This window comes from Tupaia chinensis, unplaced genomic scaffold (genome assembly GCF_000334495.1).
Source record: "Tupaia chinensis unplaced genomic scaffold, TupChi_1.0 Scaffold143602_1, whole genome shotgun sequence".
NCBI classification, from domain to species: domain Eukaryota; kingdom Metazoa; phylum Chordata; class Mammalia; order Scandentia; family Tupaiidae; genus Tupaia; species Tupaia belangeri.
In genome coordinates, this window is record NW_006203448.1 from 757,872 (window position 1) to 769,264 (window position 11,393).

Consider the following 11,393-nt stretch of genomic DNA (forward strand, 5'->3'; position numbering starts at 1 on the left):
AACCTGCCTCCTGTCCCGCCCGATCACACATATCTGTCCACACAGCAGAGGGCTTACGGGCCCCAGCAACAGGCCCATGGAAACCCTTCCCTCGGGGCCATCCGGCCATCAGTCCTGCTCATGCTCAATCCCCACCACGCGACAACACGACCAGCACTGCTCAGGGCCTGGCCAGGGACCCCGTAGCTGCCCGTAGTCTTAACGTCAGCCCTCCAACCGTGGTGCTGCCTCTCGCGCATGCTTCTGTGGCCCGGCCCTGTTCTGGGAGCCGAGGAGGTGGAGTGGACCCAACCGAGGCTCACCTCTCAGAGTGGAGGCACCTCCCCACCTCGGCATCTGACGTTTGGGACCGGCTAATTCTTTGCCCTGGGAGCAGCACCCTGGCCCTGCCCACTGGGTGCCAGAAGCAGATCCCTCTCCCAGCTGTGCCAATTAAAGCATCACCAGCCATTGCCCGTGTCCCCGGGGAGGCCGCAGCACCCCTGGTTGAGAACCGGCTGCCCTAAGAAAGGAAGAGCGCGACGACAAGGCAGTGTGAGGTGGGAGCCGGTATGCAGGGGCCGCCATAGGGTGCCCGTGCTCAGGAGCACCCTCTGCACGTCCCTGGTCGTGCTGGTCTGTGCAGAGCCCGGGGAGGGGTGCGGAGGGCTCAGACTAGGCAGGACGATGGCGGGCAGCCGGGAGCTAAGGACAGAACCTTAGTCAGGAGGACCCTGGGATGGTCCAGGACGGCAGAGCCCAGAACAGCTACCTAAGTTCAGGGGAAGCCAGAGTGCATGTGTGTAGAATCCCCCAGAACTTCCAGATCAGCCCTGAATGTGACATGGAAAAATAAATGGAGTGGGGCCAGCGGGTGGCATGGTGGTTAGGGTACTGAACTCTCACATGGCCAACCACAGTTCAAGGCCCAGACCTGACAACTTGCTTCCTCATATTCCCTCCCTCCCTCCCTGTCTCTCTCTCTCTGATGACTATAGCAAGATAAAAAGAACAACAATAATAAAAATAAATAAAATGGATCTTTTTTAAAAAGATAAATGGGGTGCCTAGCCAAGGGGTTTTAGCTTAAGCAAAGAAATGAAGCAGAACGGACTGTGAAGCCACAGCTCGCTCTGAGGGGGAGGAGCTGGGAGAGGGGCTGGCAGGGTGCTCACACAGATGCCCACAGCTCTGGGAACCAAAGCTGCGACAGAGGCGCCTCGGGGACCCAGGTACCCCATGCTGCCATCACTGACTGGGAAGTGAAGCGCAGTCCCCACTGGGCAGTATCCCATGCAGAGCAAGAGCTAAGGGTTTAGATAAACGCAGCTGCGTCTGTGACAGCGACTTAGCGACGCGACGAACGCCTGGCACTACGAAGCTTCAGGCCCGGGGTGCGGAACGCGGGGTCTGCTGCGCCCTTTCCTGGACACGTACGTCCCATACAGAAGGGCATCTCCTAGTTAAAACACAACGCTGGGCTGGCCCGTGGCGCAGTGGCTCAGGTGGCTGGATCCCACATGGCTGACTGCGCGGGCCAAGCCTGGGCCTTTGAGACAAACTCCTGACAGGAAGAAATAGGGAAGGGACTGTGGTGTGACCGTCCCCACTGGGCGCTCTCTCACTCCCCCCGCCCCCAACGAGCACACACACTCTCTGGCAAAATAAAAATTTAAAAAAAAAAAAAAAAAGTAAAACATCTGAAAGAAACCATGGAAGAAAAGCCAGGGCAGGTATCCCCCATCACCACGATCTCAGGTCCCACAGCGAGGGCACGGGCCTCTCCTTGTCTACTGGGACCACCACCCCTGCCCCTGTCCCTGGCTCCTCTCCAGTGCCCAAGGCCCCATGGCTGTGCCCATCAGAAGGCCACCCACTGGCGTCATGCTCAAGCTGCCCTCCTACACGGCACAGCGGCCAGGTGGAACTGTCCCACAGGTGACCCTTGTGCCACTGAGTCACCCTGTGGTGCCCACCTGGCACCTGCCACACCAGGAGCCACCTGCCCCTCACCCACCCCTCCTGTCACTGGGTGCCTGACTGGGGAGGGCAGGGCTCCAGGCTGCAGGCCTCCTGAGGCTCCGGGTGGGGCAGCGCCTGGCACCGCCAGTCGGGCAGGATCTCCTCCTCATCGTCCTCCCTGGGAGACGGGGCACAATACAGGGCCCTCTGCACAACCCCGCCCCCGCAGCTTACACTGCAGGCCACCGGCTTGTACCCAACCTCACAGACAGCAGCCGGGGGGCCCGGCAGTCAGGGGGCCCGGCAGCCCCGTGGAGGCTGAGGAGCCAGGACTCCTGTGTGCCCACAGACCAGGGGGGCCCACAGACCAGGGAGGGACAGAAGGCCAGGAAGGGCCTCTCTCCCTGGGTTCCCTGACTAGCCCACCCAGCAGCTCCACAGTAGACATGCAGACCTACTCACAGAAGGGCAAGCTGAGGGCAGGGGACGGAAGCTGCATCTGACAGAAGAGGCCATATGGGCAGGGGCCAAGGGGCTAGCAAGAGGCCCGTCTCTGAGACTTGTCTCTCATTGCAATCCCAGTCCTGCCACTACCTAGGAGCCTGCTCCAACCGTCCAAACACCATTCACCAAACTGCATTCCAAGTCTGCCTCAGCCATTGTCCTGTCTCCCACACACACACCCAGTGCGGGAACAAGGGCAGCAGGACTGTGGCCTTCCCTGCTGAGCCCAGTCAGGGAACAGGGGCGGCAGGGCTGTGGCCCCCACCGCTGAGCCCCAGTGAGGACAGGGATGCAGGGCTGTGGCCCCCACCGCTGAGCCCCAGTGCAGGAACAGGGATGCAGGGCTATGTGTCCCCACCGCTGAGCCCCAGTGCAGGAACAGCACCTGTGCAGGGCAGGAGCTCAGCGGAGAGCGGGAAATGAATAAACAGCCCGTCAGCCAAGGGCGCCCACAGCCGCCCAGACCCCGCGTGACACACTATACACACGGGATCATCTCGTTAACACCCCTGCTGTAGCCTTCTGGGGCTCCACGGCCCCATCCTACAGGAGAGGACACTGAGGATCAGGAGGCTGGGCTTGGAGGTGAGGCCAGCGCTGGGATGCAGACTAATACCTGCATCCCTGGGCAGTGCCCACCTGGTGGGGCACACTCCCGGCTGCAGTCCTTGGTGGGGCCAAGCTGGCACACTGATCAGCACTTGGAGTGAGGCAGAGGGACTGATGGGCACGGGCCAGCCTCACACAGCGCACAAGCAGCGGCACCTGCCCCCCTCCACAGATCACAGAGTACGCCGCGAGGGCTTGGGTCTCCCACCTGCAGGAAGTGGGCTGATGCACCAGAGGTCAGAACCCGGGCTCAGGCTCTATCCCCCACTTACCGAGCAGGGCATGGGGCAGCCTGGCAGATCTCCTGCCGGCCCTCAGGCTTGCGTGCCAGCTCACACAGCTCTTCCTGGACAGACATCCCAAGGGCAGAGTCCATGCACACAAAACGCAGCTCCCTCAAGCCTACAGGGAAGAAGCAGGGGTCCCGGGGCCCTGAGAGCTGGGCTCAGCTAGGACAGCAGGCCCCGCTCATGTGGCAAGTCCTGGCTCTGCCCACCTACCAGCTGTGGGACCTCAGACGGGTGAGGTAACCTTTCTGAGCTTCAGGTTTTGTGTCATGGCATCTATCTTGAGTCTTTTCTTTTTTTCAGGCCACAGGGTCCAGGACTTGAACTACATAGTCAACCATGTGGAATATGGCCACCCCAACCACCATACCACCTAGCTGGCCCTATCTGTAAAGATTTTAAAAGAAAGCTATGAAGTACCTGGCACATAATAGGTGCTCAGAAAATGGTAGCTGCTATAGGCTCACCCCATAGCACAATGGTTAAGTACTGTGCATGGGGAACCAGATATCATATGGCTGACCATGGCTCAAATCCCCGCCCCTAGTAGTTTGAAAAACATGCTGAGTACACGTACACGCATGCTCAAAATCCAGATGGGTGGAGAAATGGAGAAGGGGCAGTGGCATGACTACCCCACCAGGCCCCCCCCTTCCTTCTTCTCTGTCTCTCTCTGGCAAGCACACATGCCCTCTGGCAATATGGAAAAATGGTAGATGCTATTGATTATTTAAGACAAATTTTAAGAATTGCTATATGGGGTCAGCAGGTGACAAGAAGGTTAAGATGCTGGATCCCACATAACTATCTCAATGGTTTGAGTCCTAGACCTGGAAGCTTAAAATTCATGTCAAGTAGGGCCAGCAGGTGGCATGGTGGTTAAGGTGCTGGACTTCCACACGGCCACTGCGTTTTGAGTCCTGGATCTGTTGACTTGCTTTCTTGCTTCCTCTCTCTGTTTGGTAAGCACATGTGCCCTATAGCAAATTTTTTTAAAAATAATAATAAATATTTTTATAATTATTTAATTTATTATTATTATTCAATTTGACCAGAGACAGACAGAGAGAGGGAGAGTGAGGAAGCAAGTCACTGTGATTATTTAAGACAAATTTTAAGAATTGCTATATGGGGTCAGCAGGTGACAAGAAGGTTAAGATGCTGGATCCCACATAACTATCTCAATGGTTTGAGTCCTAGACCTGGAAGCTTAAAATTCATGTCAAGTAGGGCCAGCAGGTGGCATGGTGGTTAAGGTGCTGGACTTCCACACGGCCACTGCGTTTTGAGTCCTGGATCTGTTGACTTGCTTTCTTGCTTCCTCTCTCTGTTTGGTAAGCACATGTGCCCTATAGCAAATTTTTTTAAAAATAATAATAAATATTTTTATAATTATTTAATTTATTATTATTATTCAATTTGACCAGAGACAGACAGAGAGAGGGAGAGTGAGAAAGCAAGTCACTGGGGCCAGGACTCGAACCATGGCTGGCCATATGAGAGTCTAGTACCTTAACCACCATGCCACCTGCCAGCCCCAATAAATAATTTTTTTGTAGAGGTTTTTGCTATAGGGCACATGAGACAGAAAGTGAGAACCAGCAGTTAGCATAATGGCTATGTCTCTGAATTCCCACATAGTCGACCACGGTTCGCGTCCTGATGGCTTAAAAAACTCATGCTGGGCGCGTGAGCGCACGTGCCCAAGATCCCGAGAGGAAAATGGAGGAGAAAGGATTGCAGCGTGCCCATTCCCCCTGAGGGGTGATTTCTCACTTTCTATCTCTCTGTCTCTCTCTGTCTGTCTGGCAAGCGCATGTGCCCTGTAGCAAAAACCTCTCCAAAAACGAAAAAAAAAAAAAAAGAAAGAAAGAAAGAAAGTGAGAAATAACCCTTCACAGGGGTTGGCCATGCCACAATCCCTTCTCCTCCATTCTCTCAGGATTTTGGGCATGCACACACATGTGCCCGGTGTGAATTTCAAGCCTCCAGGTCCTGAATTTGAACTGTGGTCAGCCATGTGGGAGTCCAGCAACTTAACCATGACAACATCTACTGGTCTCAAATAAATAATTTTTTTTAAAAATCGCACCAGGAACATGTGCATGCATGCACAAACCTCTGAGAGGAGAATGGAGAAGGAAGGATTGTGGCACAGCCATCCCCTCCGGAGCGTGATTTCTCATTTTCCTCTCTCTCTCTCTCCCTCCCCCCTCTCTCTAGTGAGTACACATGTCACATGGCAAAAAAACTAAAAAAAAAAAATTTAATTTCTATGTGAAAATCTCTTACTGTGCTTATCATACCAGGGCTAGTTTTTACATATCTTTTTAAAATTTTTTCAAAGGTTTTTGCCATACAGCAAGTGCGCTGGCCAGAGAGAGAGCAAGCAATCACCCTCCGGGGATGCCATGCTGCATCACGTCTTCATTCTCCTAGGACTTGGCACGCGCATGCACTGTGCCTGGCATGACTCTCAAGCCAGGTCTGGGACTCGAATCCCGGCCAGCTATGGGGGGTCCAGCACCCCAACTACTCTGCCACCTGTTGGGCCCTGCACAACTCTCTCTTTTTTTTTTTTTTTTTTTTTTGAGATATTTTTGCTCTAGGGCACATGCGCTGCCCAGAGAGACAGAGAAAGAGAGACAGACAGAAAGCAAGAAATTATCCCCCTTCTAAGGGGGGATAGCCACGCCTCAATCCCTTCTCCACTCTCCTCCTGGGATTCTGGGCATGTACGCACACGCACTCGGTGCGAGTTTGAAGTCAGCAGGTCCGGAACTCAAGCTAGTCAACCATGTAGGAATCCAGCACCTTAACCCACGATGCCGTCCACTGCCCCAACACCCCTCATCTCTCTTCTAACGGTATCCTCCAATGGGCCAGCAAGTGGTGTGGTGGTTAGGGCACTGGATTCCCACACGGCCAACCGTGGGTCAAGGTCTGGACCTAGTGGCTTGCGCTCTCTCTCTCTCTCATGAGTGCAGGTGTCCTGTAGAAAATTGGAAAATAATAATAACAATAAAATAATATGGATAATTCTTTTTTAAAGAAGTATACCCTCCAAAGAAATCTCTTTCCAGCCTCAGCCCTGGGGGTTGTACTGAACAAGTGGTTAGGGTTTTAAGAACACTGTGTACCAGGCCAGCAAGTGGTGCAGGGTTCAGGTCTGGGCTCAGGTCTGGGCTCCCGCATGGCGGACTGCAGTTTCAGCCCCAGACCTGGTGGCTTTCTGCATGTGTGTGTGCGTGTGCGTGTCTCTATGATGAGTGCATGTACCTCACAGCAAACTTTAAAAAATATTAATAATAAATAAAACAGATCATTCTTTAAAACAAAAAAATCACCATGTATCTTCTCACACCTATTAGGATGACTACTCTCCAAAAAAAAAAAAAAAAAGTGCTGGCGTGGTGGTTAAGGGCCCTGGACTCCCACATGGCCGACTGCAGTTTGAATCCCAGACCTAGAAGCTTCCTTTCTTATTTCTCTCTCTCTCTCCTCTCAGTCCCTCTCTGGTCAAGTTAAAATAAATAAATAATAAAAGAATTCTTTAAACAATAACAGAGGTAGGAAGTGTTGGCGAGGATGTAGGACACGGGAGCCCTGTGCCCACTGGTGGGAATGTAAACGGGGGCAGCTGCTGTGGAACCCGGAGGGTGGTCCCACAGACAGCAACACGGAACCACGTACAACCTGGCAATGCCACATCTGCGTGTGCACCGAAAGCTGCAGCTCGTGGGTCGCCAGGGGTTATGGTGGTGGTTGGGGCTCTGGACTGCATGTAGTCAGTTTTACATGTGTGTAGCACAGTAACAAGTCTGGAGGGAAATCACCGAGTGCTTTTCAATCATTTCTGTTTCTCTGCTCTGATCATCATCCCGGCACCTCGTGCACGTCTGCTGGGACCCAGAGAATGCGCTCCCGGGAGCCGGTACTGCCTGTCTCTCAGCCAATCAAGCAACACACTAAAAATGGTTGTCGGTCCTTTGCCGGATCTCCTTACAAACTAGGCCACGCTCTCGCGTAGTCTGGATTTCTAAAAAGCCATCTCAAATGCTCTTTAGAAGCGGGCAAGAGGTAGGTAAGTGGGAGAGCTGGCAATGAGTGCTGGTCTTCAGGAGTGTCTGGGGCCCTCACCGTGTCCACAGGAGACGGAGCAGGGCCCAGCTAGAGGGGTCCACAAGTGCACAGTGGGAGCCCCCGGCGTGGCACTGCCTGATGGAGAGTCCGCCCCTGGAGACTTAGCGTCCACCTGTGGGGGACAAGCGACAGCTGGAGGGTCTGGGGGTCCCAGCTCCCCCACACCTATCTCAGTCCTTTTGGGAGAGAGCAGAGAGAACAGGCGGTGCCCAAGCACACCGGGGCCCCTCTCGGCTGCTCCTCTGGGGAGACATGCTTCTGGGTCCCCACAGCCCACCTTGGCCTTCGCAGGCTCGTCAGCCTGAGGGTTTGCTGTAGGGTAGGGCTGAGCGCTGGTGGGATCTGCAAGCACACTCAGTCCTTCAGTCCCACCAGCTGTGAGGGACAAGGGTGGCTGGCACCCTGCCCCAGAGCCAGGCGGCTGGGCCTCGGCCGGACAGCAGCGGGAGTGCAGCAGCAACTCTGCACAGCAGAACTCCACCTCCCGGGGCTTCCTATGGCCTGGCACTCCTGGCCTGGCGTGCGCGGGCTCCCAGGTGGTCTGTGGGGCTTGATTCTAGGTTTCTCCTCCCGCAAGGGGAAGGCCCACAGAAGGGCTGTGTTCTGGCCCTGGCCTGAAGGACGATGCAAGTCAGGGCTCCTCACTCTCCAGCCAGATGACCCAATGGCCCCGGCGACCCTTGTCCTGAGGCACTCACATCACCCCAGCCTGGAGGACACGCCGTTGCACCGCAAGTCCTGAGGACAGGTGGCTTCCCGTCTGTGGGGCACGGTCCCGCCGTCGCAGGGGCTTCCAGTCCCCTCGCTCCTGGAGCCCGTGTCACATTTTGCGAGGCCAGGTCTTCTCTGAAGTCTGACGTGTGAAGGCTGGGGACGGCACGAGACAACCATCAGCTGCCCCCCAACATCCAGGAGCCCAAAGAGGTGCCCCACAAAGAAGCAGAGCTCAGAGGTCCTTCCCTGCCATGCTGGATCAACCACCATGTTCATTAGGCTTCCTGTCTGCTTGGCAGCCAGACCTGCCTCCTGGTACCGCGTGGGGGGAGATGGGGCCTGTCCTTCCCATCCTTGGAGGTGAAGGCACACCCCCAGCCAGGCGAGGACACGCTCCATGCACCTCGGCAGGCGCTGGCAGTCAGATACCAAGTGGAATCTGATCACCAGGTTCGGGGACACGCGGGCTGTGCAACACCCCACGAGGTGGTGGCTGCCTCAGCACTGCGTTGAGGAAGAGTCCGAGGCCACATCACGCCTCAGCGGGAAGGAGTGGAGACGGCTCTGCTGTCGTGGACACGGACACGAGGGGAAGGGGAGCCCAGGGCCATGTGCAGCTCCTTCCACTGGACAGATAACAGAACCGGAGCCCAGAGAGAGGGGACCGCACATGGGCTGACCAGCCGTTAGTGGCCAGGCAGAATGACAAGCTGCCATCATTGACAGGAGATGGCAGGCGGCCACATGGGCACAGTGGAAAAGATGACGTTGACAGTGAAGTGACACTGCGGCCTCCTGTGCAGCCCTCTGGTCCTCGTGGCCTGTATGACAGCTTCCCAACCCCCTTTCCTAGCAGGGCCCAGAAGTGCAGTGAGGGAGCTGGCCGGCCAGGTTGGCAGGGCAGTCGGCCATTCTGGGCATCAGCAGCCCGCACCCTGCCTGTCACCAAATGCGACACAGCCAGAGGCCTTGGGAGAGGGAGCCTTCGGGAGGGGCAGGGCTCAGTGCAGGGGTGAGCCCTGCCAGGGAGTGGCTTACCACTCCCATGCTAAGGGGAGGGTGGGGCAGGCTGGGAGCTGGTTGGCCTCCACACAGCACACGCAACACCAAAACACGGTGCCCCAACCCACTCCCAGGTGCAGGGCTGCCCCCAGCTGCCGGGGAGAGACTGCAGCTCGGGCTGGCCCTCAGGCTAGCCTCCAGGTGGGGGCCTTCTGGCAGGGAACACCCACCAACTCTGCAGGTGTTCCCAAACCATTCTTCAAGGGGGCCCTGCCCTGCAGAACTGCCTGGGGCACCTCTCAGCAAGAGCCCAACTGAAAGCGCCTTGCCCCAGCCCATGCTGCTGGGGGGTTGCTGGGGAGCTGCCTGCAGGGGAGCTGCAAGAAAGCTGGAAAGCTGCGGGAGCTGTGGGAGCTGCCAGGGAGCTGAGGGAGCCGAGGGAGCCGCGGGAGCTGAGGGAGCTGCTGGGCTGGAGAGGTACCAGGGAGCTGTGGGGAGCTGCCCGAGCTGCGGTGCTTCCCACTGAGCCTCCCCAGGGCCCTCCCGGGAGTGACCGCCTCTATCCAGCAATGAGCACTGAGCTCAGAGGTCTCGGGGTGCCGCCCTCAGGCAGCAGGCAAGACACCCGAGTCTGTCCTCACCACAGTGGGGACCCTGACGGAGCCGCCCGCGCGGGGCAGTCCTCAGGGCTGATGAGAGCACAGGCAGCACCACCCAGCAAGCCCACGGGCCCGAGAGCCAGGGCGCCCGCCAGGAGCCACACAGACACACAGGGCTCACTTCAGGGAGCAGGGCTTGGGGGTGCAGGACTCCGGCCACGCTGCCGGCTGCGGGTTCCCTCGGCACCAGGTGGCCTCCACCCACGTGTCCCTGGCCTGGTCCAGGCAGCTGTAGGTCACCCAGCGCAGCCCTGCAGGGGGAGAAGGAGGCTAGGCCACCTCCATGCAGGCGGAGGCTGTGCTGCGGGCCAGCCCTTCCCAGGCCTCACCTGCCCCACAGCTCACCGAGCAGGGCCCGCGCACGGCGGCCCACGCCCAGGCCGGCTGCTGCTTAGGCTGGAAGTAGGTGAAGGTGATGTCTGGGCGGGTGAGGTCGCCGTACTGGTCGTTGTACCGCCTGTAAACCTGCAGAGGCAGAGCCAGGCCCTGTGCAGAAGCTCCCTGAGGAACCCATCTCTGTCGCCCGCCCCACACTCGGGAACCCTTCCCACTTATCGTCCCTCCATCCCTGCATTCCTCTGCTCACCACGCAGTCGCCAAAGCTGACCCGGGCCAGGCTCGGGCGGGGCAGGACAGCGGGCAGGACCCTCCCCGGGGCCTGGAGGAGCTCTTCACGGGATGGGGTGGAGGTGGGAGGCCTGGGCTTGCCCATCTTTGCAGCAGAGGCCACGCAAACTTGGGTCTCTCTCCAAGTGTTCCCTAGTGCTACTTCCCCCACACTAACTCTGTCCCCTCCCGAGTGCCCTTCTCAGCATGCGTGTTGTTGGGGGACACACACAAATGCCTTCCTGGCTCCTCCAAGCTTCTGCTCCCAAAGGAACTGCAGAGCCCACACCCATTCTGAGCTGCCCGTGTCAGCACTGTGCCCCACGCCGAGGCGCACACGTCCACTCCCTAATCTGCCTACACCTGCCAGGTCCCCTTCCTCCAGCACAGAGCTGAACCTCCGTGCAGACATCAGCCCTGCTGCTTGGCCTGGTGGCACGAGCTCACCTTAGACCTCAGCCCACCCTGCCTTTCCTAGGAGAGCCCTGACGGCTGCCTGGGGCCTCCCACCCACGCTCAGGGCTCCAGCCTCCTGCCATGGACCCCAGCCCAGCTCCTTTCCACATTTTCCCATGGGCCTCTGAGCCCTGGGGGCTCATCGCTGGATTCTGCACAGCACAGACCCAATAGGCTAGTCCCCCCAGGAGACCCCCGAGAACGAGTGAGGGGAGTGACCGAGTGGACAGATGGGGGGGCACACGGACATGCCGCTGGCGCCCCAGAGGAAGCCCTGCCAGCGTCCCCGGGCCCTCCTGGTGACCTGGATCTCCATGTCCTCCCAGCGGGGTCCTCGGATGTGGATCTCCTCAAGCCGGGGCATCCCGGCCGGTCCTCGGTCAGGGCCACTCTGTACTCCACGCGGCCGTCCTCCAGGAGGGAGGGGTAGGTGGTACTGGGAGAGAGGCTTTTGTTCCCCCCCCCGGTGGAG

At 57.7% G+C, this 11,393-nt stretch overlaps 1 protein-coding gene across 1 annotated transcript in view; it reads right to left on the minus strand.

The window, feature by feature from the left end:
• Window positions 1-11,393, minus strand: part of ADAMTS13 (ADAM metallopeptidase with thrombospondin type 1 motif 13) — a 33,970-nt gene that overhangs the window by 5,405 nt on the left and 17,172 nt on the right. Inside the window, 7 exon segments of the mRNA XM_027766622.1 lie at window positions 3,327-3,456; window positions 7,482-7,596; window positions 8,183-8,351; window positions 9,981-10,110; window positions 10,189-10,324; window positions 11,226-11,285; window positions 11,288-11,393. Coding sequence (XP_027622423.1) covers window positions 3,327-3,456; window positions 7,482-7,596; window positions 8,183-8,351; window positions 9,981-10,110; window positions 10,189-10,324; window positions 11,226-11,285; window positions 11,288-11,393 — 846 coding nt within the window.